Genomic DNA, 27,660 nt, shown 5'->3' with positions numbered 1-27,660 from the left:
GAGCTGGCAGGAAGGCAGGGCACGAACCCCCAGCGGCTCTCTCCCCAGCGTTGGGCCCAGGTTGGGCCCGGGGGTGGGCACATGCCACAATGATGTGCATGTTTATATCTGCATATATATTAGCATCTATATCTATGTGCATTTCATGGCTTAAATATAATAAATGTTATCAAAGCTTTTAATTGCCTATTTCAGTTATTAAACTCATCATTTGACCTATCAATTGAGGTCACCCCACCTGGCATAATACACTAAAATAACATTTGTTCCTAAATTTGTGACCTTGTCATTGCACTCTCTCATTTTCACTCTCTGACTGCTGCTCATTTGTAAAAGTAAGTAAAAAGTAAAGTAAAATTTATTTATATAGCACTTTTCACAGACACAAGCCACAAAGTGCTTTACAAAACATAACACAATATTAAATATACAACATGACACAGTACAAAAAAATTTAAGACAAAACAGGGCTGGCAATGCCTTTACCTGCCTTGACTATTTATCCAAATGCCTGCTTAAAAAAGGTCTTTACTTGCTTTTTGAAAGACTCCACAGAATCAACTGATCTTAAAAAATGGGGCAATGTATTCCACAATTTAGGAGTGAAGACCTCAAATGCTTGATCTCTACGAGTCTTTAATCGAGAACGTGGAACAGACAGTAAATTTAAATTTAAATTAAATGCATGTCAAAACAAAAGTCCTTTGTTTTTAGTTGTGTCACCTGACTTATGAGGATGTAATGACTAGCAGATAGAAGTTTTTCAGCGGGTTGAGTACTTTTAAAGTTGTCTTTTTTACAACATAGTTTTTATTTTCAAGTTTTCAAATATAACATGGAAAACTAATTTATTTAGAATTTGACATAACTAAACTGCCTTTTTTGATAGTTTACTCAATCAACATATATGGTTGGGTGGTTGCACCACTCTACATTTTTAGACTTTTGGTGGCAAAACAAACTAAAATGAATTTTACATGGATGCACTGGAAGCTGTTTCACATGAAAGAGGTATTGTTGAATAATATGATACACATGGCAAAATATGAACTTGGAAAAAAATGCACATGTCAAAGACTCATGTACAAGATTAGTTAGTATGCTTTTAGAAACATTGTGTACAATTATCGTATTTGCACAAATTCCGTAAGAAGAAAGTTCAAGACAGTTTTACTTATTTTAATTATTTAATCGTATAGGAATTAAGCTTTATAATCTTAAAAGACAATAAAAAAACACTGCAATCCTAAAATTAAATTGTCTTAAAATATCTTCTTAATATTGAAGAGCTTTTCAAACACAGATGATTAATCTCATCCTTTAAAATCTAGTCTACATTTTTAATCCTAAAATAAAAAAAAGTCAGATCTATGGTTCATTTTCAAGATTTTCTGGCTTGTTAAGGTTTCAGAGTTTGCTGCGACATTAACCACTGAATTATTTGTTTCTGTCCTTTTTTAGCCAACATGTTAATCTCTTTGGAGCTAATAAAGCTGCTTATTAACATGTGAAATGTATGTAATTTTAAGCATTACAGTATTTAAGACAGCTTTAAAGATTTTTTCGTAACACTTTACATTAAGTGTTGACTAACTAACATGAAGTAATGCATTAGTTAACATGAACAAGACATGAAGTAACGCATTAATAATGGTTACGTAATGTAAAGTAAACACGTTACAACAGTATTAGTTAATGTTGTTTTCATATGAAGTGTTGACTCATTAAAATTAAGTAATGCATTTATTAACATGAACAACAACTGAGGTTCTACATTGATAATGGTTAACTAATGTTAAGTAAACATGTTACAACTTCATTAGTTTACGTTCTAGTGTTTTGCTTATGTACTGCATTTATACATAATACTTGTAAAAGCAATGTTACGTTATAGATTATTTGACTGAAATGATGCTTTACAAATGGTAGCCACTTTGTTTTATTTGCTTACCTCCATGTTCTGATATGGTATTTTGTATTTTGTACTGTGTTTTTAAATGATAACACTTTTACTTCTCCCATGATTGTGTAAACAGACATTTTCAACAAAAGAAACTCAGATACTCATAACATGCTTTATTTTAAAACCAGTAATGTTTAAAAATGCGTTACTAACATCTATTATACATTACTAAAGGTTTATAAAGCCTTGTTCAGTGAATTTAATATACTTGATGTAAAGTTGGTAATGCATAGATGTTTGTATGTTTGTATGCATAGAATGCATAGATGTTTATAATGCATTACTAAGGCATTTTGTTTTCACTTTACATCAGGTATATTAAATTCACTGAACAAGACCTTATAAACCTTTAGTAATGTTTAATAGATGTTAGTAGATGTTAGCTCTCTGAGTATCTGAGTTTCCTTTGTTGAAAATGTCTCTGTTTATACAATCATGTTTATATTTACAATTTCTAAATGTATGGTGACTTCCTAAAACGGTCTCATTCACACTCACACATGCATGATAAAATTAGGCAAAAGGAAGCAAAATTGGGTAAATATTTTCAGTATGCTGCCCCATCCAGTCCTGACTGATATGACTGAGAGAATGGTATGTATAATTCCTTTTTGCAATACACACAGAAGCATATCTAACATACATGAGAATGTAGCATATTAATGTAAGCTTTTATATATAAAGTAATAACAATATTACCTTATGTTCATTTAGATACATAAGTAATGTGTATGTTGGCATGGTCCACTCAAGCTCAGTACACCCAGAGTCTCTCAGCATAGAAACTGAAGAGTATATTCTTAGCTTTTTATTCCCTTTTGCATCTAAAATAAAATATTAAAGCTCCAAAGTGAGAGATGTGAGCAACAAAGAGGTAAAACAGGAGTTGAATCACCTCAACAAGATGATATAATGAAACCCCAACAAGCAACTAAACCGTAATGACTGAAATGGAACTGAGGGAAAAGCAGGGAGAAGTAAAAGTGTTATCATTTAAAAATACAGTACAAAGTTCAAAATACCACATCAGAACAGGGAGGTAAGCAAATAAAACAAGTTAGTGGCTACCATTTGTAAAGCATCATTTCAGCCAATTAAACTATACCTTAACATTGCTTTTTCCAGTATTATGTATAAATGCAGTACATAAGCAAAACACTAGAACGTAAACTAATGAAGTCGTAACATGTTTACTTAACATTAGTTAACTATTATCAATGTAGAACCTCAGTTGTTGTTCATGCTAATAAATGCATTACTTTATGTTAATGAGTCAACACTTCATATAAAAACAACAATAACTAATGCAGTTGTACCGTGTTTACTTAACATTAGGTAACCATTGTTAATGCGTTACTTCATGTCTTGTTCATGTTTACTAATACATTACTTCATGTTAGTTAGTCAACACTTAATGTCAAGTTAATGTCTGATTTTTTTAATTTAAAGGAAGCAGAAGTTTTTTTTTAGAAATTTTTTAGAAGTATTGAGCTTGAAGATTGTTTATGTTCTCATTTCAAGACATTTTGCCGCATCTATTTAGTAAAAAATGCTTAAAAGTAAACACAGTTTTTGCTCATTTTAGATTATTATAATGGCATTAGATCAGATTAGTGTTATTAAAACCCAGCCACAATGCCTTATTTACTGATTTTAAGATTACAAGATCATTTCCAGGACAAGACATTTTTTACTTATGGTAGGAAACTACACTGAGTAGATTTTTCTCATCATCATTGGCAGATAACTTTGCTTGATTCAGCAACCTTTTTTCTTGATTTGGTTTTATTTTTCTTTGTTTTTGACACAGATTATTTGCAATGCAGTGATCAGCACGGGTAACTGCATGCCTAAATCACCACACACTTGCCTAAAACTGCAGTGAGTTGCTGAGCAATCTCTATTGGCCTTGCTTATGTAGCTTGTATGACATACTGTTATCTATAAATATGGACAAAAGTACTGTATGTTGCATATCTGAATACGACAGTAACAAAATCTGGAATTCTGCCTGTATTTGTGTTCATTTATGTATATAAAAGTATTTCATAAAGTGTCAGAAACTACATAAGCAAATTCTCTGCTAATTCTTATAGCTATATTGGCCTTATATCTTTAGTAAAAACTACATCGCAGGACAATTGAGTCACTTTTTTTTTTTAAAAGACCTTCATAAAATGTTCTTCAAGCCTAATCATCTACAGTCCTGGCTTCAGCAGCTCTAAGCTGTAGATGATGAGGGAAATATAGAGAAGCCCAGCACTCGATGATGAGTCTGAGGTTGTGGGTGGAGGTTAAACATGGAGGCAGCCACTCTATTCCCCTGAGACCAGGGCAAACGCCCCCCCCCCAAAACAGGGTCTCTGTGTCAGGCCTAATTATCGCCAAAGCCCATCCAATTTCCCCTGATCTTCTTGACCCACTCTGTGACATTGCAGTGGACTGCTCAGAACTCTTTTTTCATGACTCTTCCTGTGCCATGATCAAACTTTAATCCAATCATAAAATAAGACACAAGTGGTTATGTAGTAATGAGAAATTTGACTGTATTTTTTATTATTGTTGTAACTTACTCAACTTATGCCACAATACATGGTAGTACACATGGTTCTGTAGGGTTCATTTCCCTACTCAGGCAGAAACACTACACCATCCCAATACGAGTCCTGAGGGCAAGACTAATGTTATGCTTGCCTACCTCTGTAACATGATGGATAAGAGCCAAATGTGTAAATGTATCATCAGTGCTTCTAGAACAACTGCATGCAAGATTTAGAGAACCAACAACTACAAGCATATGGTAAATGCCAGAAAATGTCAGCATGAGTTAAAGTATGTGGTAAATAAAATTATTTTTTCTGACCTAATAGGTGTCAACTTTGGCAACATCATGCGCTGTCATTTACTGCAATGGCATACTTTTGTAGCTAATAGTAGTGTCAGGTTCAGTTTGACTTCAGATAATGAGTGTTTAGTGTAACCTTTGATTAGAAAAACTTTCAATCTGATGGACATAACTGAACTGCTACATGCAATAAATGCTTAAAAGAACTAATAAAATGAGAAATTCATAAGACATCTAAAAGAAACAAATCATGCATAAATTGTTGGTTTGACCATAGTTTGAATACAATGCTAGCTAGCCTAATGGCTAATCCTAGCTGTGATATGAGTTTACATAATTTTTTTTTGTTTGTCATGCATATGTTTATTATTTATTCCATTTTTTCTGTTTAAGTGTTTTTTTCCCCAAAAAAATAACTTAATAAATAACTAAAATAATAAATACATGACATATATCAAATATCAAATTGTACAGTACCTCTTCTATGTGAGACAACTTTCAGTGCAATTCATGTCAAATTTATTTTAGATTTCAATTTGAAATTGGTCTGAAAAGTCAGGTGGTCCAACCAGATAGCTCAAACAGATAGCAACCAGACTGGTACAATTCTAATTGACTGAAAAAGGCAGTTAAAAGTTTTGATAACACTAACTACATTTAAGGTATAAAATGCACAGATATAAATGCAAATATATATACAGATATAAAAATACACAGCATGTTCATTTAAAATTTTTTAAAATTGTCATTTTGAAAAACTTATTTTTCATTGACTCATACATGAAAGTGAAAGTAAGTGGAACTGATCATGACTGACTTTTTTATTGTCCATGACAGGTGTACAATTATACAGTCAAGGCCATCCCTGACTCACACCTCAGAGACTTGCATGAAGTAACTTGTGAAAATCTTATAGGTTTCACAACTTTTTCAAAATTCATTTGCATTGATGGAGTACTTTGTCCAAACCTCAAAAAACAAATATTGTAAATATTGTGATATAGAGTATATCATGAAAATGTTTTATTTATCACAGTGTTATATCACTGCCATATCACTTTCCAACATGCAGTGGCCAACTGTGTTAGATTTAAGCCTATAGTTCAGGCCATAAATATCAAAACTAGGTAAAAAAAAACAGAGAAAAAATCTGTAAGATAATGCTAATTTCTGCTAGTCTCTAATAGCATGTTCCTGCAAAACTAACTCTGCTGCACATTAACATCTGCACATTAACATATTTTAGCCATTCCGTATTAAACACAGACATTTGAAGCTTGTAAATCACATCCCATATGTTTTATTTGAAGCTTGTTACAAACATTTACATACATTTTACCTTATATACTACAGTTTTCAGTAAAGAGCCCTAGCAAAGAGCTGCTGCTGTTTCATTTTTCTATGAACTGACTGAAATCTGGTTAGACTACAGTTCATATTTGTAGCCAGTGATGTATTTATGACCGTCAGACATTTTCTCATGAAAATTGGCACACAAACTGGAAATCATAGCCTGAGTGGCTGATTGCACTGTTGCTTTCTAACTGTGTGGATAGTAATCTAATTCATAAGGTCTTCAGTTCAGCTGCTGAAGTCCTAGCCAGTGGGAGAGCCCGTTTGGCTGCATCTACCGAGATACTATGGGTGTGAGTGTGTGTGGAGTGAAGTGGAGGGGCACAGCTAACTAAAACTTAACAATGATATAAGAGCAGGAGTATTATTAATAAGAATATTTCTAAAATACATGCAGAGTTTGAATACAACAAGCATGACTACTCAATTAAATAGAAATGAACAAAAAAGTTTAATTTGAAAAAAAAAGTAATTTTTTTTTAATGCCTCTTAAAGCTACAGTGCGGAAAGTTATTACTTGAAATAGTTTTGAATATTATTCCTTTTGTATTTTTAAAAATACACTCATGATGGAGAGGCAAAATAGTCCCCAAAGATTTTTTTAATGCTATTTTGCCATCATCAACATTACATATAAAAACTTTGTGGTATAAAATATAAAATATGTGGTACGTATAAAAACACTGGTGGTTTGGGATAATAAATAAAATGGCTATATTTGTTTTGATATTACAACGTCTGGTCCTATCACCACCACTGTAAAGAAATCCAAGTTAATAAGTTTCTGTATAATGAACCAATTCACATCAAACCACTCTGACTGACTTTGTTTATATGTCAATGTTTGAGTTATGCAGGAATTTGAGAAATTGGTGGAATTCTCCTTTAAGTTTCCAGTAGTCATTAGGCCAGAGGATTACCCACAGCAACAATATGTTCCAAAATATGTATGAAATGTGTTGCAATACAATTTGAATACATGATATTTTTGTGAGCCTGAATTGTGTAGATCATGGAAATCTCATGGAAAACAACATACGGTTTGCTGCCTGCCTCAGCACTTAGTCATACAGTAATTACAGGGATGGATTATATATGTTTCTACATGTGCGTGTATGTATTTATGAGTGTGTGACAGACTTCTTTCTCACCTCCTCCACAATCTTTCTCCTCTTCCTCGATGCTGCTCTTGATGCTATCGTACTCCTCGTCTATGTTCTGGTTGCCGCGGATCTGGCTGAGCACACGCCGTGCCTTCTGAGTGAGACCTTTCTGAATGAGCCAGCGGGGACTTTCAGGCAGGAAGAGGAAACCAAAGAACTGAACCAGAGCAGGTACTGCAGACAGGCCCAGCATGTACCTGCATCGGGAGAGAGAGGGAGAAAATTTTAAACAAATTTCCAAAAGGAAAAGAAAATGTTTCACAGTCACATGCATGTGACTGCAGCCCTAACAGATCAGAGACACCTGGCGGAGTGGGTAGTGGCCTATTTAACGAGGGCTAAAATGACTTTTCCACTTCGTTGTCACCTACTGAACCTCTGGGAATGTCATTTCATTATTTTGTTATTCGCTGTCTGTATTTTTTTTTTCAGTGTCACTAAGTCGACTGTTTGTGTTTTCTGTACATTACAAATGCATAGCATGAAATTCAGCACGAAACAGGGTGTTCTTAATTGTGTCTTATTTAGATGTATGCAACCACACCATTACACATGAATAATAGCTCATGCTAAACTTGCGTGCTTTACCTACAAAATCATACAAATGACAGGTTGTAATGCCAGTTTTTTTGGTAGAGTATATGCAAAAAAAGTGTCTTTTGAACAAGCCAGGTGAATTAGCTATTGTAAGTAAGGCCCTTTTTGTCCTTTTCCCACATTTACAGTAGCCGTGGAAGCAGACGCTTACCAGTGATCTGCAGAAATGTGCAGATATATCTCTAGGGATCATCAGCCACACCTGGGAAACTTGCCCTAAAGTCCAACTAAATAAAAAGAACTCATGAAGTCTTCAATTAAAACAAAAAAAGTGTCCATGTTTAATAATACATTTTATGTATTATTCTTATGTCCAAGAAGCTGCTTAAAATGGCATAAAAGCACAACTAAACTCAATGATAGGTATCAATGCGCTGCTCATCCAAATAAATGTCATTATTTTATTATGTTTAATATATTTTTTATTCTACAATTTGACTAAACATGTAATAATCTAGACCTCTGCATGTTTCATTCTTTTGTCTTTTGATCCTATATTTGCAATTTTCTTGTGGTATATTTCACAAGTACCTCTTGAAACAGATTCAACAAACAATTTATGGCCATGATGGTTACTCACAACTAGTTGTCCAAAACACCCACTGACTCCTTGCTGAAAAAAACAGCATAGCATAGGTGTAAGCTTGTTACTGCTGGCCAGCTGCTGGCTTAGCTGGTCACCGAGCATGGTCATGCTGGTTGACCAGCATACCAGAATCCGAAACACAACATATCCTGTTTTTGCTGGTTTTTTTTCTAGCGCTGAGTGTATATAGACTATGGAGTAAAAAAATGCAAGACTCTCGTCTACATTTCTCCCTACAAAGCACTGCCAGATGCTTAATTGCATCATATAATTTAATGGGCTGTTCAGTACACTAGTCAGTAAACAGGTCATCGCACTGATTATTAAATAAGAAAGGACTTAACAGCAACCAGAGAGAGTCATCTCACAGCATTGACCCCCTTCAGTGCGATGAACCTTCTGAATCACTTTAAGCTCATTATTATTGTAATGTCACACTAAAATTCATGACTCATTAGAGGATGATCAAAGCTGAAAAGCAATCATTTCAGAGAAAATTCTACAGAGATGAACCAGGCTGTCAGTCTCTACAGTCAACAGCATGAGGTGTATGTGGAATGAATTCGATATGTTGTCTTTGTACTATTTTCCATAAAATAGAATTAAATTTTTTTTTTTTATTTACATGATTTGCATTTTGTTTTTATTTACATTTTTCACAAAATTAAACAAAAATTTTACATTTTGCATAACATTTAATAAAACATGCAGAAAATGCCATGGTTAGAATTTTTTCCCCTGTCAACATATTTTAAGAAAATCTGTGCGACCAGTTTAGCCAGTAAAACCTCAAACGGCAAGACCTGCCAATTAAAATCCCATGGACTCTAATATTCTCTCATATTTGCAGTTTGAGCCACAGCAAAACCAAACCCTGGTTTAAGAGGGTAAAATCTGTAGAGGTGAAACTTATTACCAGATGTTGTTACCGCCGCTAAAATTTCCTAGCAGAAAGTCTGAGCCAGGCTGTCAAGGAAGAAACTGAGAAGCAAACTGAAAGAGATTGTAGTACAACATCCCCCAGTTTAGGGTATCATATCTCACATCTTCTTTTAAGGATGTAAGCCAGACAAGGACCCTATCGCACAGACCAGTCTCAGCCAAGGATCTGTGCCATATTCAGATGTAGGGAGAGTTTTCTGATAAGGCATATGCAATATTTGATAAAGTTAATCTTGCAAATTTTATATCCCCTCCAACAGTGAAGGCTACAAATCCTGGAGGGGAACCAAGCTCAATGAGGTGACCCCCGGCCATATGTAGCAAATATAAAAATCCCAAAACACAATATAGGATTACTTCTGAACCAGGATTTTTTTATTCCACTTTTTTATTGTGCATCAGTTCATTGCAGATGAGCTCTAGCCCAGAGAAGTTGGACGTGTTTTGGATGTCACTGAAATATCGCATCTGCTTTGCTGTTTACTTGCAAGCGTGTTCCAAAGTAGTCTTGAGAATGCTCTAATCTTTACAGAAGCATGTCAGTTGCTAATGCAGTGCCATCTAAGGAATCAATGGCTATTCAATAATGTTGAGAAACATGTTCTTAAACTGTTGGGTTTTTCACAAAGTGATGACTGTGCTCTTCAAGAATCCTCTGTTTATCACTGCTTTCTATTTTTATTTTACCTATTTTTCCAACCTTTATTTGATGTAATCTAATATTAATATTTTTTTTGAATGAGCAAATGAACACTCCACCAACCCCACCCCTACCAAATAGCTTTTTAAATGTCATTATCTTACAACTCAAGCACCTACAGTTTGCCAGATGTTACTGGAACTTTCAGTGGGACCATGTTCTTTGGTCAGATGAGACCAAAATGAAAATTTCTGGCAACAAACAGAAGTGACTTTGGCATAGACACAAACATAGCCAGTACCCCATCCCCGCTGTGAAGTAATGTGTGATGACATGGGGCTGTTTTTCTTCCAAATGTCCTAGACAAACTATTCAAATACATGGTATCATGGATTTCATCAAGTACCAGCAGATATTAAATCAAAACCAGACTGTTTTACATCAGGGGTGCAAAACTACGGTCCAGAAGGGCTGCTGTTCAACACTGCTCGGTGATTTACGTGCTCCAACACTCCTGATTACATTTATCTGTTAATTGCCAGGTTAAGTGGGTATGTTTAAGTGAGGAAACCTCCAAATTGTGCTGGACACCAGCCCTCCACACCTGGGTTTGACTCCCTGGCCAGGGGACCAGGGTCCTTTCTGTGTTCTCCCTGTGTCTGGGTGGGTTTCCTATAACCCACGACCCCAAACCCCCTACCCCGCCCCTGACCGGCCCTTCAGGGACAAAACTGTGCGCCCCTGTTTTATATGATGTTTCTAACCTTTTTATTACTCTGCGTTTAAAGCAGGTTTTGGAAGCGGCTGTAAACAGGGTGCCAAACTCACAGGTAAGTGCAGTTAAGCTTATCACACTACTCTACTCTGGGATGTACGAGAAACAGCAAGCTTTAAATTTCTCGCGCATGGAACGTGAGCAATGTAGCTGCAGTCTTGTTTTCCAGACACTGTTTTCCTTGGACTGTCTGTGGTGCTAGAAAGCAAGCAGCACTAATGTCAATTTATTAGCAAAAATACATTTAATATAAACTGTTTAAATCAGAGGTTCTGAACACGAAAACAAGGCTTTTAGCACTGATACGAACATGCTATTTTGAAAGCTGTTGATCTAAGTTACATTGTTATTCTGTACTAAATATACTGGGATAGATGGGAAATTCAGGGGTGTTTTCAATGTGACAACAACAACAATAATAACAATAATAATAGTAAATATGTATCCAAATCACTGTCTGTAACTCAAAAAGAAAACAAATCCTAAGTAAAAAGTAAATCAGAAGCTCCTCTATGGTTGCTGCTGTTAACACTAGATCTGCATGAGAAATCTTATGATCACACAGAGCAAAGAGCCTACTTCTGCTCTATGTTCTGTTGTATGTGATGGAAACACAGGACAGGAGACCTTAGCCAGGTGGCAGGTTGGATTTTTAAGCGCACTCTGCTGTACCATACTCTCTGATGGATAAATGCTACTGGTGTAGGGAGATTGCGGTAGTTACATAGATAAAATAGATACATTTTTAATTTGTCAATGTGAATTCATTACATATGAAGTGATTCAATGATCCACCATTTTGAAACGTATGCGCATAAGTGCATCTCTTTCCCTTTCAGGCCACATCAGATACATTCTACAGCTACAGACATAACAGTGCACAAATTGAACCACCATGCTTTTGTTTGCTGGTATTTTTTTCCTTAACTGAGGATTAAATTAAAAAATTAATCTAATTTAAAAAGAACAAAAAGTGTCCATGAACATTAATTATGTTTTTGGATGATGCTGTATACATAACTGAGCAAACTACCAATTATTTTCATGATTAATCAAGTAAGCAGAATGTTTTAAAGGGCCAAACAACAAAAAAGAACTGAATATTTTAAAATTTCAACACACTTTCTTGGAAAAAAGGCAAATTAAATACATCCTTTTAACCTTTTTTAACACAAAAACGTGTGGCAAAAAATCATATCAGTGGTTGTGAACATCAGACTCTGTTTCTAGCTGTGAGATAGAGTGGTTTGAAATATGCACTGTCATCATGCAAACTGTTTAACTGAGTAATCCTGACTATTTTGTTTCTTCAGACATTTCTACTCTGCCAGGGCTGTAATGCAATATGTTGTTTTGCTGTTGCCAGCTATCTGATGTAGTAGCGCTACCTCTTTGATAGAACTACCTGACTGATTCACTCCTGTGTAGCTGTCATGCACATCACACTCAAGCTTACAAACCAACAAACTGAAGCAGTACAGGGATCTATTAGGGCATGAGTCATCCATTCACCACAAACCATGACAACTTCATCCCTGCTTTGCTACAAGGAAAAAAGGAAAACCAGCGGAGTGCCAGACTCACACCTCAAACAAATAAGGATGGAGTGAGAAGGAGAGGCAGGGTATGTCAGGGTGCGTGAACAAAAGCAAAACAGAGCATTAAGAACAGCAGTACTTGAGGAGCGCTAAAAGCAACACCAAACTCAATGCTGCCTGACCTAAGCTCAGTCATGCTCCCCCATCACAGCATCATATTAACGAGGGGTAGTCATGGGCTGGAGGTTAGGGAACCGGCCATGTGAATGGAAGGTCGCCGGTTCGAGCCCCAGAGCTGACAGAACGTGACTGAGGTGTCCTTGAGTTAAATACCTAACCCCCAACTGCTCCTCAGGCGCTGCGAACAGGGCTGCCCACCGCTCCGGGCAAGTGTGCTCCCTGCCCCCTAGTGTGTGTGTGTGCTCATTAGTGTGTATGTGGTATTTCAATTCACGGATGCGTGAAATGTCCCCGTTGTGGGACTAATAAGGGTTTCTTAATCTAATCCCCCCACATGTTTAGCCTAAAAGAATTAGCTACATTACACAAGAAGTTGCGGAGGACAGAGTCATCTGGGATTCTCTGCTTTCCCAACTGCTACTGCGACCCTATCTGGACTAAGCGGTTAACGATGATGATGACGATGTGTCTAATCCCTGTCCACTCTATTAGACACTCCTACCTTGTCAGTCCATTTTGTAGATGTAAAATCAGAGATGAATGCTCATCTGCTGCTGCACAGTTTGTGTTGGTCATCCTCTAGTCCTTCATCACTGGTCACAGGACGCTGTTGGTTGTAAATTTTTGGTTGGTGGACTGTTCTCAGTCCAGCAGTGACACTGAGGTGTTAAAAACTCCTGCAGCCTTTCCATCACTGTACCATCCAGTTGTACCAGCATTGAGATAGGATGAGACTGTTTCAGCTCACTCCCACTCAGAGACCGCCTCAGTCAGAGACTGCCTCAGTCAGAGACTGCCTCTACCAGTGCAGTTTCTAAATCTTTACCATCTAGACTTCAAACCAAGATCCTCTTAGCTTCTATTTGGAATTTAGCTTATTAAATTGTAAACATTGTTTGACCAGAGGAGGATGGGTCTCCCCTTGTGATTTATCAAAATGCTTTTTAGATGATATTACTCAAGTCTTTAAGATGACATTACCCACTACTAAAATAGGTATTAGGCAGTGGACACTGAGCTGCTAAAGGCCTGATGTGCTCACATACCTTAAACTTTATCTTTGGTGTACTGGAGAAATTCATGGTGGTCAACTAATACATAGTACTTACATGAGCAGTATGCAGTACACGCTTTACAAAAAATGTTCTTCAAATCTTCTTTAGTAATGGCAATGGTTCCTATATAGAACCATGAATTCAGATGAACCATGAATTCATGAACGATTGAACGATTGAACCATGAACGATTGAACCATCAACGATTTGCATGCATAAAAAGTTTTTTGCACGCTGAAATTTTTTTTTTCTTCAGATTGATGAAGAATGTGTTGTATATAGTTTTAAAAACGGTTCTATATAGCCACAATAAAAGTTCTTCTATTATAATCTTGATATTGTAACAACAGCAAAATCCTTTTTTGTGCTATACAGAACCATTTTCAAAAAGGTTCTATATAGAACCATTAACAACACATTCTCCATCAATCTAAAGAACCATTCAGTGTATATATATATATATATATATATATATATATATATATATATATATATATATATACACACATATATAAAACTCATGAAAAAGACTATTTTTGAACACAGCCCATCTTACACTTTAGGAAAGTTGAGTTGTAAAAATCAAACATGTTTGAAAATATGGAAATTCCTCAGAGATTGACACCTTTCCCCTTTCACATCACCGTACAATCAGTGGCTTCCAATCAAACTCCTAAATTGGAAAACTGCTTCATATACAGAAAAAAGTCTTACATGTGTTTTTAGATGTGACGTGTAAAAAACGTATGTTTACAAGTAAATGCATGCTATTACACATGAACACGTTTTCACATGTCAATAAATGTTTATTCACTTGTGAAATTCATGTAGTTTGCTTACATGAAAAATCATGCATTGTAGGCTTTTGTGTACTTTGGTAAACTGATCATTCATTTCAAGCCACAACAACACATATTTTACAGTGTGCGTGTGCTGGTACACACATGTGGGACAGAGCATACTGTGTAAGAAAAGTCCAAACCTCCATCCTCCATGCTGTACGTAGCTGAAGGCCCCGTCGATAAGGCTGGCAACAAGCTGGCCAGCAGTGATGAAGAGCGTGTTGACGGTGACCAGCTGTCCTCTCAGATGTGGCGGGGAGGCCTCAGCGATGTAGACAGGAACAGTCATGGAGTTGATCCCTGCATGAGAGAAGAAGAAATGGAAATTTATGTAAAATACGACAGAGACTGTTTCTCTAATTGGAGCTGTACTCATTAAATGCACAATCAGGGATTTCAGCATGACGAAGTGGCAGCCCCAGCACTGAGCTTTCAGGAACACAATAGGGACCTTTTTCTCATAAAATTCATCAGCTCTGAAAAAATACAGAGTCAATCATATATACATTATGAAATACCTTAAGTTAACTTTATTTCACAGTAATTAGACTACATAACAATTCAGAGCAGTTAAGATTGATAACTGATTTCTAAGCCTGCAGTTCAAGGAGTTAAAGAGGATTTCTGCTGATTTTTCTACATTTTTGCATAATTTAGTCCTTGCAACATGAACAGTCATTTAGAGCAGTTTCATATGAAATGTTGCACTGTAGAGAAATTTACTGCCTGATTTCTTTACAGTGGTGGTGACAGGAACCATATTTACAATGTTTACAATGTAAAAACAGCCATTTTTTTCCATCCAAAGCCACCAGTGAACCCACACATGTAGGTGAGCTCATGTACTGTATGTAACACAGCTAATGGTAAAATAGTGATAAATCTGGGGGGAAAAAATGTCTTTGGAGGTTATTTTGCATCATAACATCCTGCATGTACCTCTCCACCATGAACAGATTTTTACAAATATTTTTTTAGACCAAACCCTTACGTTAGAACTACTGCAAATCAATGTCTCAAACATTAGGCTACATTTTTCCATTTCATGTAATAACGTTCTGTACAATAGAGGCATTAAACTCTGGTTTACTCAGACGTCTGGTTCTTATCACTACTATTGTAAACAATTCTGACTCATATCAAACCACTCTGAATGACTTTGTTTACATCTTAACCATTCGGTCATGCAGAAATACAACCACAATTCCAGTGAAGTTGGGACGTTTGGTAAAAAATAAAAACAGAATACGATGATTTGCAAATCCTTTTCAACCTATATTCAATTGAATGCACTACAAAGACGAGATATTTAATATTCAAACATAAACTTTATTGTTTTTTGCAAATATTCACTCATTTTGAATTTGATGCCTGCAACACATTTCAAAGAAGTTGGGACAGGGGCAACAAAAGACTGGGAAAGTTGAGGAATGCTCAAAAAAACACCTGTTTGGAACATTCCAGAGGTGAACAGGTTAATTGGAAACAGGTGAGTGTCATGATTGGGTATAAAGGGAGCATCCCTGAAAGGCTCAGTCGTTCACAAGCAAGGATGGGGCGAGGTTCACCACTTTGTGAACAACTGCATGAGCAAATAGTCCAACAGTTTAAGAACAACGTTTCTCAACGTGCAATTGCAAGGAATTTAGGGATTTCATCATCTACAGTCCATAATATCATCAAAAGTAAGTGGCAAGGCAGAAAAACAACATTGAATGCCCGTGACCTTCGATCCCTCAGGCGGCACTGCATTAAAAACCGACATCATTCTGTAACGGATGTTACCACATGGGCTCAGGAACACTTCAGAAAACCACTGTCAGTGAACAAAGTTCGTCGCTCCATCTACAAGTGCAAGTTAAAACTCTGCCATGCAAAGCGAAAGCCAGATATCAACAACACCCAGAAACGCTGCCGGCTTCTCTGGGCCCGAGCTCATCTAAGATGGACTGACGCGAAGTGGAAAAGTGTCCTGTGGTCTGACGAGTCCACATTTCAAATAGTTTTTGGAAATCATGGACGTCATGTCCTCCGGGCCAAAGAGGAAAAGGACTGTCCGAATTGCTATCAACGCAAAGTTTAAAAGCCAGCATCTCTGATGGTGTGGGGGTGTGTTAGGGCCCATGGCATGGGTAACTTGCACATCTTGACCCTCTTTTTCAGGGACGTCCTGCTTATCTCAGAGAGTGCGGGTACTAGACTGACCTGCCTGCAGTTCAGACCTGTCTCCCATTGAAAATGTGTGGCACATTATGAAGAGCAAAATACGACAACGGAGACCCCGGACTGTTGAACAACTGAAGGTTGTTCAAGCAAGAATGGGAAAGAATTCCACCTACAAAGCTTCAACAATTAGTGTCCTCAGTTCCCAAACGCTTATCGAGTGTTGTTAAAAGGAAAGGTGATGTAACACAGTGGTAAACACGCCCCTGTCCCAATTTCTTCCCAAATTCAAAATGAGTGAATATTTGCAAAAAAACAATAAAGTTTATCCATTTGAACATTAAATATTGTGTCTTTGTAGTGTATTCAATTGAATACAGGTTGAAAAGGATTTGCAAATCATCGTATTCTGTTTTGATTTATGTTTTACACGACGTCCCAACTTCATTGGAATTGGGCTTGTATGAAAAATCTGTGGAATTCCCATTTAACTGTGTTAAAAAAGTTCTTAGCATTAAAAATCCTGATATCCTGTGGAAACACCACAGGGCATACATTCCATAAAAACAAAACTAGCTTTAGAAATCCCTGTCTGTGGCTTTAAACAGCCATCAAAGTGTAGCTGATCTGCGAACAATGATCGAACCACCAAATCCCACACTTCCATTTTGATGTAATGAAAGGCTTTATTTGAGAGCAAACACATTAAAACATTATGAGGGCACTGTACAAGGCCCGGGCGGAGTATAAATGTGATTTATCCCAAAATGAAAGCCATTACCTTTGGAGACAGCAGGAGTGGAATTTTAGCTCTTATTAAAAAGCCCACTCTTGAAACATGTCCTTCGGTTGGAGAGACGAGGGTCGGGCCGACAGCATTTTATGAGACGCCTCTAGGTGATCAATAAATCACATTCAATTTATTAGTCTAGCCATGTACCTGCCCATAAATCTCTGAGACACTGAAAGTGTGTCACGAAGTTGACAGTGTGTCTCATTCCCGCAAATGAGGGAGTCTTTGCAAAAGCATTACAGATGACGTGTAGACAACACGCAGTACATTAACCCTTAGAGCTCTTTTTACTATACCATTTCATTTTGATAGACTATTTAGATGTGATTATGTAATTACTAGGGCCGATGTATAATTACGTGCAACTATTCATGTTATTTTATGTTTAAACATGATTAATTGCATTTGTCGTATTGATCCTACTTGACCCTAAAGACAAATTTCTCCCCATTTAAAAAATGCATTTTGTTATAGCTGTATGAGTGGAAACAAAGAGCTTTATCAGAACGCATTTATTGCTTTTGAGAATTCAAGAACATTATTTTAATCGTGTGAATGCAGAGTTCACATGATTGCTGATGAGTGTCTTATAAAAAGTGAGATACATTAAATTCTCACTTTGTGTTGTTAATAATGCAACTGAAAGCTATACATACAGCTATTCATTTGGAATGATCATATTACAGGCTCACTTGTTTGTTTAAAGAAATTAGCATTTCTTTGCATACGTGAAATATGGCATGGGTTCCTCCACAAAGCCAGCGAAGTTACAAAGGAGGAGACCAGTCACTGGTTAACCTCTGAATGGGAATGCTCATAACACTCAATATGGTGTCTGTTTACGAAGGAAGTCCCACCCTTCAATAAAAAGAGGCAATAAGTTTGCTGATTATGATGTGAGCAGAGCGCTTTCGCAAGCACAGCAGCCAAAACAACTTAAAAATTCTTAAAACAACTTAAAAATCTATTTTTTTCACATTATTGAGCCAAGTGCTAGAAACTATTCATGAGGTTTTGTCTGTTTTTACCAGTGATTTCAAATATGATTGTGAAATGGTAATTTGACCTTTTTGATCTTGCCTCATTCCAACAGAGAGGAGTCTCGTCTTTTTTTTTTTTTGTTAATAACTTTTTTTAATTTTGATAGTAAAAACACAAACAACATTCTCTGCATATCAATACCACAGAAGGATGGGGAGGAGGTCTTACATACATACATGTACATACATACATACATACATACATACATACATACATATACATCATACATGTATACAGATTCTACAAACGCAAGATGTCTATGATTACAGAGTCTTAAAATAATTAATGGCCTCAGTCCAAAAGCGAATCGTTGCTGCCTTGGCACTGTGGAATCTGGCAGTTGCCCGTACTAGAACAAGAATATCCAGAAAATATCCACACCATAACTGAGATAAAGAAAAGTTAGGTTCAAAACAGCCTTTCAAGATTGATTCTTGGCCACAGTCAAGGCTTCCATCATGACTTTTCTTTGTTGTACAGTAAGTACAAATTAGAATCATTAAGAAGTAAAAGTAAGTATGGAGACAAGGGAATGTTGACGGACAAATAACCAGACAAGATTTATATGACATACAGTCATAAAGCCTTCACGACTGAACATGACCAAAACATATGAACATAATAATTTGAAAGCTTCATCACCAAAAGCACAGCAGGGAGTGACGTAAGTCCTGTGAGCTAATTTAAAGTGAATTAACTGATGAGACAACTTTTTTGAAGACAGAAAAATGTTACGTCACACCACATCCCAATTTGCAGCAATTTGAATGTTCTATTCCAGAGCTGTACTGCACCTAAAGAAGAATTCTTAAATCGAATAAACAAGTCATACAAATGTGAGACTAAGCCTCGCGAAGATTCATGATTACACAAATGATCAGGTCAGGAATAGGTCTTCAACTGAGTATTCCATGGAACGCCCGTATGCACATAGAACAAAGCGTGGTCTCAGATATAGAAAATACGATTTACCAGGAATAGCGAAAAGTTTACATAACTCTTGAACAGAATAAAACCCATGGGTGCCAAAGAGATCATTCCAAATAAAGATGTTAATAGAGCAAGTGGGAAAAACAAATGGCTTGGAACCTGTTGGAAGAAAATTGTTAAACCATATGGGAGAGGATTTGCGCAGTTTCACACTGCACTTAAGAAACTTAGAAACTGGGTTCCATATCTCAAGTGAGCAAGTGATAATAGTGCCATGTCTTAGAAGAGAAGTCCAATTTAACACCAGCAAAGGGTAAGTCTTGGAGCCTGATGGGAGAAACAAGTTGGTGTTCTCTAAAAGTCTCATCTTTTATGGCTGGAAATCACTGCACAGAGGTGAACAGACTTTCCTTTTAAGAGGACTCTTACAAAGCACTTGTCAAAATAAAGGAAATATAATTAAATAAGGAAAATAATAAAATAAAACAATTAAGGATTTTGAGATAATAAGGTTTTTAAGTCATCTACATTGACAAGTTCAACTTTGCAGCCCTAAAACAAATGAAAAGAATATGGCTGAATATGAAATACAATGGATACATCACACAACTATGATGCATATATAGTGTTTTGGAATGAACTCTTTTACATGAGGAGAAAAAATACTGGATCAGTACTCTGTATCGGCCAATATCAGGAGTTCAAGTATCAGAATCAGTACTGATGTCTCAGACTGTGCATCTCGTCATTTTGTAGCACATTCTGTAGATCAGATTGAAGTCTGCACTTTCGCGACAGAATTTATGCAACAAGCTTTTGGTATTGCCAGCAAAATCTGTGCCTTCTAAGTAAGGCTGGGCAACATCATGATACAAACTGTGATTGTGATAAATTACCTCACAATGCCATAGTGCGCTTTTCTGAGCATATCATGTTTATCATCAGTACTTAAAAACACTGTCCATCTTTATGTTATCTTACAAAGAGAGCATAATTAGTCCTGTATAATTGGATTTAGTGCAATGAAGTGTGAGAATCACTGAATAAAAATAATACATAATCATAGTTTTTTATCTGTTCCAGCCGTTCAGATGTCAAAAAAAAAGTAAATATTGTAACATATCATGTATCGTGAAACTCTTGAAATGTCATAATATTATATTTTGCCAAGTCACCCACCACTGCTTCTAGGAGCATGGTAAACATGATCTGTTAGTTATGGGTACGAACGTCAGGCCTTTTTGCTAGAAACATGCACACTGTAATACTGTATATACATGACATCACCCAATAGGCAGTGGATGTTTTACTCATTATATCCCAGAAATATGCATTGAAAAATGAATAAAATATGTTACATTAACACAGTTGCTGTTTTTCAAGTTTATGTCTGTGGGCAAGTATCGTGTTTGTCATTTTATTCATGTGGAACCACTTGACATATCTGAATCATGTAAATTCAGCAGCATTCTTGTCAATGTGCAAGCTGAAAAGGTCAAACTGCATTTTGCCTCCCTAACTATTTGTGTCACACTGAATTAATTCAATTCACTTAGCATTCACTTAGCACTGAGACTGATCATCGCTACACATCGATGCCCAAAATATATCAATACTTGCTGCCATACTGTCAATTAGATAAGACTCTTGAGAGGGTTATGATGTGACAGGCCAACCAATCGTGCTCATCTTCAACCAATTACAGCACGGAGGTGTTACATTAGGCGAAGATACTACATGCAAATGATTTCAAAGAAAAACACTCAGATATGAGGAAAACAAAAAACACCAGGTACTCTGGATAAATAAAGACATAAGCATTTTTTTTGAGGGGGGCTGGGGTTAGTGCTGCGGTGGTGACAGAACAAATGTCTACATGATATTTACAAAAGAGAACAAACAACATGTGTTTGCCCAGATTCATATGACAAGGGCCACAGCATCACTGCTTGCTATAAAGTCTATTAATAGCCCCTGCTCACTGCTTCCTGTCGCTGCCGTTGCCCAGCAGACAACGGACCTGTTGCCATGGGAACCCCTCACTGCCTGCTCACATGAGGTTAATCAATACTCAGAGACGACAGCTTTCATTGATGTTTCATTACACCTTCGAAAAGAGTGGACTCCACTCGTGCAGACAGACGTGACCATAAAGCTGATATATACAGTAGGCCTTGATTTCAATTCAACTAGCCAAAGCTCCCACCACCCTTCAGCACTGATTTTTAATAATCTGGGATGAGTTACATTAATTTTCATCACCCTCACTGTGCCAGTCAGGAAGAAACTGGTTTCAAACTGTGGAAAACGGTGGTAATCCATGTCCTGGGGAAATGCAACATTTTGAAAGTAGCATCACATGCAATGAACAGAGCCAAAAACAAAGTCTTCTTTTAGGTTTTCACATGCGTTTGAATATGTCTAGTACATCAATTAACTATGTTCCCTTATTTTTTTGACCCACAGATGCTGCACTTATTATTTATTAATCATCCACTGGTAGGTCATAATATGCAAATGAGCCCTACATCCAATCATGTTCTTTACTGTGTGCTGTGACCATCCTAATCATTTCAGTAAGTCATGTAATTTAAGAAAAGTAAATTATATTGGCACTAATGTAGAAATTGTGAACTTGGGGTAGTGCAGTTTAATGTAAATGATTGATGTAATGACTGGACAGTTACCTTACCATTGACTTTCATTGGCATCTGTTTGCCTGTACAAGTAGTAGTTTCCTTAAAACCAGTGATTCTCAGCCTATCTTATCTTGACCCTCTCTCTTCACTCACCCTGAAATGGCCTAGAGCAGCTTTCTTCTCAATTCGACACACTGGGGACATGAACTTCACAGCACTGGTAGATTGCTTCTGCGGCTCATGCGTGTTGTAAACACATGCTGCGTTGTTAGTCAGTAATGCAGTGTCCAACATGACTGGGAAGTGGACAGTTGGAGCTCAGAACTGCTTTATTTTTTCCCTCCACATGTTCAGGGAAAATAAAAACAATGCCTCCATGAAAGCGGGTATTGTTAGCAACAAGCTAGCCCGCTAATTTTACAGATAGCTATTAGTGAGTGACAACTTTAATGTTCTTTATGTGTTTACCTTCTCTAAAACGAGGACTTTGTTCAGTGTTACAGTTTAACTCAGTTTAACATCTATATGTTAACTGATATAAATCTAATCTCTTTTAAAAAGAGAGAAGTGATATGAACAGCCATGTTGATTTGATGTCATACACCGAGCTGGAGTTGAGAACCCAATTGCGACTTTCCAAGCAGGAATTAATAGTTGAGTTTGAAATTCTGAGTTACGAGGTCTAGTGGAAAGCAGCATATCACACAGTGGCTACAAAAGACATGGAAAATGCGGCACCTCTCTTTCACAACATGTCTACCTTTTTGTATGCTTTTTTTTTAAAGTTGACATATAAAGTTAGCAGAGTTAGCAGTTTGGCTCAGCGGTATGTATTGCCCACCAGCTGTGATGATTTTGTTCACCGTGCATGTTTTTGCTCAGGCAATTTGTTCAAGATCATAATAACAACAGGATATCACTGAGCTGGGAGATTTTATAGGTCATTTTCAAATACATATTTTCAAATTAATGCATTTTTTCTCTAATTTGCCTTACAACACTTATATCCCTTGAACAAAATATTAGTGTCCATGGATAATACTAGTATAATATGCTGAGTTAAATGCATGTATGAGCGGTGATGTTCATATTTTATGATAAATTTTCTTTCATTTTCACCACCTGTTTAATATTGTGATATTTCTGATAAGGTTCTCTTATTATGAAAGTGTCAATCTGTAACACCCCTAACTGTGATGCTGACATCAAATATTTTTCATTGTATTGGTGACTATGTGAATACTGATACACAAACATGCTATTTACAAAAGAAAAATAGAAACTTGGATGACATTTACTGTCACAGATTCTCCCTTAGTCCTTCTCAGTGTCTGTTGCACCTTTTTGTTTTCTTGTACCATGTGCTTGTGTTGTTGTTCTGTATCTCCTCCCTGGTCCTGCCCCCTTTCTTATCTGTTCCACCTGTCTGTGTTCTGCCCCTCATTAGTCCCAGGTGTTTCTTGTTTCCCCTCTGTGTTCAGTCTCTGCCTTGCATTGTGAATGTACTTGTAAATGTTACTCTGTTAATGTTACCTTGTCTCTTGTTTTTGTACACTTTGTAGTTTGGTTTGGTTTTTGTCATGGACTGTTGTTCAAATCTCTGCAACTCCGGACTCTAACTCTAAATTCAATAAAAGCAGCTCAGATTTGCATCCCACCTCCTTGCCTCAACTGATACATTTACTAAGGTTAGCATTATGGAGAAATATTTACAGATAAAATCCAAATATTTTAGGGCAGTAGCCCAGCGTCATTTACGAATTCTGCTTTTCAATAATTACATCAAACATCTGTTTGAAGTATCGGTCATATCTAGACTTCTGTCCGATCCCAATAATCTTTTAAATCGATAATGATACCAAATTCATAATGTACCCCTACAGAATAATTTCGATTCACTGCTGCATTTTTAATATACTGAATGTGTATTACAATATATAGCAATTAATAATAATAAAATAATACTAGAATATTTTCCATATCATGCAGTCCTACCCCACAGTACCAAACATGCTATGTGGTTTAATAACTACATTAGAAAGTAAGCATTGTTGTTTGAATACAGAGGATGAAGGCACTAATACAGTCACCCTTTCAACTTATTAAAGTAATCCCAAAACCAACATAATCTATCTCTAATACAAATATCAGTTTCTAATGCTCAGGAGTGCACAGGTAAGTGGTTACAAAAAGCAAAGTGCTGTGCTTGGCTATGTGTGGGCAGGGACAAGTCCCATTGAGGCAGTTTGCCTGATATTATATGCAGTGTTAATAATGTAAAGCTTATTATATTTGGTTATTATCACACTGCAGTCAACACAAGAATCCAGACCGCAGTAATTGCTCTATACGCTTTTCACAGTCTTTTTCACACGCATGAATGTGAGACTGAACTGTGAGGAGTAAAAGGGAAATAGGGCAGGGATGGTGTAATGATATCCTGTCTGTGGCCAAAATGATCAGCTTTTTTGGTTTTATCGTGACGTTGGTAAAATGTACTGAAAACGCTTAAAATGCACTAATGCATGATGCAATCACTTCACCACTGAGATGACACTGCTAGACATTTTACTGAGCCCCTTGCACATCTGTATAGAAGAAAAGTAGAAAAGCAGCTACGATTGACCCATTCATGCTCTGCCCACAAACCTGTTTCTTCTTAGCAACTGTTAGGAGAATGCACAGAAGTACACCAAAAACACATTCAACCAAATAAAAAGTTGTAGCACACATCTCAAAACAACCGTCAAAATCCCTTAATGTCTTCAAATTATTCAATGAGCTGGGAAGATTTTAGTGTGCAGTTTACATCAGACAGTCTGCACTTAAAATTGCTGAAATACAAAAAACTTTAGCAAAAAAACACCTCAAACCTGAAATGAGAAAATGAGAAACTGTACCACACTACTCAAAATATATCAAATTATTCAACTTACAACTATAACTATGGTTAATTGCACACTGAAGATTCGATATTGGTTGGCTAGTCCAAGATAATATCATGTAAAGGGGGGCATTTCACAAGTCAGACTTTGCTGGTATGTTTGTAAACAAGGTTACAAAATTGACTATTCTTTTATAAATCGCTTGTAAAGGACTTTGTTCCATCCAGGTTCTTAGAGGCTGTTCATATCAGCGTGTGATCAAATCATGTTCCCGATTTCACTCAACCACATGAAGAGCCAAGTGCAAAGACAGCGAGGGTGGATTCATGAATGGATTGCAATTGGATCACTCAGACAAATCTTGCCTATATATTCAAATGGTAAGCATTTTCTTTCTCCACTCAAGGTGGAGGGCTGGAGTTTTCCCCAAGTGCCTTCTTGGAAGCAAAACATCTCATCACTCTTCTGGTTACACTTGGGACATATTTTAGAGAAAATTTTAAATGGAGTTGGTGTACAAAGTGCACTAGTCAGTGCTGTTATCAGTTAGACGGGGACAGTGTCTGAAATACAGTCGCTTTACAACCTGCGGTGAACAGGCATGAGAAGAGAACAGAATCTTTTTTTCTTAATTGTGTGGAAATGTTACACAAAATGCCCGCGACCCTGACGGAGAAGTGGCTTAGAAAATGGATGGATGGATGGATGTTACACAAAATGAAACCAATTACACTGCAAGATGTTTAAGATTGCCAGGCAGCAAACGTACAATAATATTCCACTGACTTGCCACCTGTAGTTTCAAACTAAACATTCAGGAATAACTTTTTAAAACAGGATAGCAGGAACTAGGCCTATACCTCACTCTGAAAGGCTTATTTGTACATAGCTCACACCTCAAACCACAGTATCTGCCGTCCCAGCCTCTAACAGTAAGGTGACAACAAATTACTTTTCACAGACGCCCGAAACATTAGCATGTATTTAGTATTGTTGAAATGTTACGCAACCCCTTGTTTACAAAGCCTCTTGGACTAAAAAACAATTTGGGCTACTGTTTAAAATGGCATGCTACTGAGGGGAACTGTTGTAAGCAATCAAAACTAGGCAGATTGAAAACCAAAATAACACAGAATTGTTACCATGCTAACACCAGCTCAACTACATTAAAAAAATAAAAACTATCCTAACAGTCCTATCTAAACCTAACATTATTTAAAATGAATAAAGTGCTTGTTTTGACAAAAACAGAGTTTTGTATTACAATATCTCAGGGTGAATGGAATTTGACAACTTTCTGTAAAAACTGTCTAAACTCACAATGATTACTTTGAACGATAACATCTGTATGTGCAGCACAGATACATCAACTGAGATACAAATCCAATCCAAAATGCAAGTAGCAAATAAAAACAGAAAGCAGTGATTTGTAAACTTTGTAAATCTTATACAGGTATTTAACGCAATACAGCAAAAACAAGAGAGAGTTAAATATTTTATCTTATCAACTTTATTGATATTGTAAATATGCACTTGTTCCAAATTTAATGCCTACCTGCATATTTCAAAAATGTTGGGATAGGGCAATGTAAAACTGCTAAAGAGGTGAATGGGTAACAGTTGATTCTATCATGATCGGGTATAAGAGGAGCATTCGTGAAAGGCTCAGTCACCACTTTGCAAATAAGCAAGTAGTCCAACAGTTTAAGAACATTTCCCAACATACAATTGCAAGGAATTTAGGGATTTCACCATCTACAATTCATAACGAAGCTCTGTGTGTACAGTAAGACTGATAACCAATACTGAATACTCGAGACCTTAAATTCCTTAGACAGCACTGCAATAAAACCACATGGGCTCAGGGAATACTTCTGAAAACCCTTATCAGTAAACAGTTTGCCACATATGCAGGTTAAGACTCTACTATGCAAGTGGAACAAACAACATCTAGAAACAGCGCTGACTTCTTCGGGCTAAAGCTCAACCGAAATGGACTTGTGGAAACGTGTTCTATGGTCCAAGAAGTAAATAATGGATGTTGTATTCTGCAGGCCAAAGAGGAAAAGGACTGTCCTGATTGTTGCCAATGCAGTTGTACAGTAATCATTCATGGTTGCAAGAATCAATAAAATTCAAAACGCTATGATTAACCTTTGTTTTTTTGTACTGCAGAATATCATACTAGTAGCATCCTTAGTAGAGAAGAAAACTGCCTCTTCATATCAGCGACAGAGTTCTCCTGCTGGAGCCTGGCTTTAATGCTGGAGGGTTGGTGGAGTCCAGAACAGCCATGGGCCCTCCTTAGAGCCACAAAGAAAAAGCCCATCCTACTAATGACTGTAGCCAGGCCCTGAGGACAGACGGCTTAACCTCTCCTATGATCACACTGCCGCCTTAAACACCCCAGGAGTCTGGCACTCTTCTTCTGTTTACAGCTGGTGTTTTAAGTAAAGGTCAGCTATGCTTTTATAGATAATCGAGTTCTTTTTCTTTGGCTGAACATACTATACATACTTCAAACACTGTAATCACTGGACCTGGAGGTTGTATGGTCGATTGTGAGTGACGGCCTGGTTTATACATGGCCTTAACATCCAATCACTATAATCTGATTGTGGTGATTGGATAATTGGCCAATCAAGACATATATTTCCATTTTGTAGCCTCTGCATCTGGAAACTGTTTACACAGTATTAAAAAATTAAATCAGCCTGATGTGTAGAGAAC

General features: G+C 36.8%; 1 protein-coding gene across 1 annotated transcript in view; it reads right to left on the bottom strand.

Moving 5' to 3' along the window:
* LOC108427068 (proton myo-inositol cotransporter) overlaps window positions 1-27,660 on the bottom strand; it is a 130,272-nt gene that overhangs the window by 87,855 nt on the left and 14,757 nt on the right. The window contains exons 2-3 of the mRNA XM_017696990.2: window positions 14,620-14,779; window positions 7,313-7,521 (exon numbers count right to left, since the gene is read on the bottom strand). Of these exons, the coding sequence (XP_017552479.1) occupies window positions 7,313-7,521; window positions 14,620-14,779 (369 nt within the window). The remainder of the gene's footprint in view (window positions 1-7,312; window positions 7,522-14,619; window positions 14,780-27,660) is intronic.

This window comes from Pygocentrus nattereri, chromosome 1 (assembly GCF_015220715.1).
Source record: "Pygocentrus nattereri isolate fPygNat1 chromosome 1, fPygNat1.pri, whole genome shotgun sequence".
NCBI lineage: Eukaryota > Metazoa > Chordata > Actinopteri > Characiformes > Serrasalmidae > Pygocentrus > Pygocentrus nattereri.
Note: the sequence above shows the minus strand (reverse complement) of the source record. Positions and strands in the feature narration are given on the sequence as shown.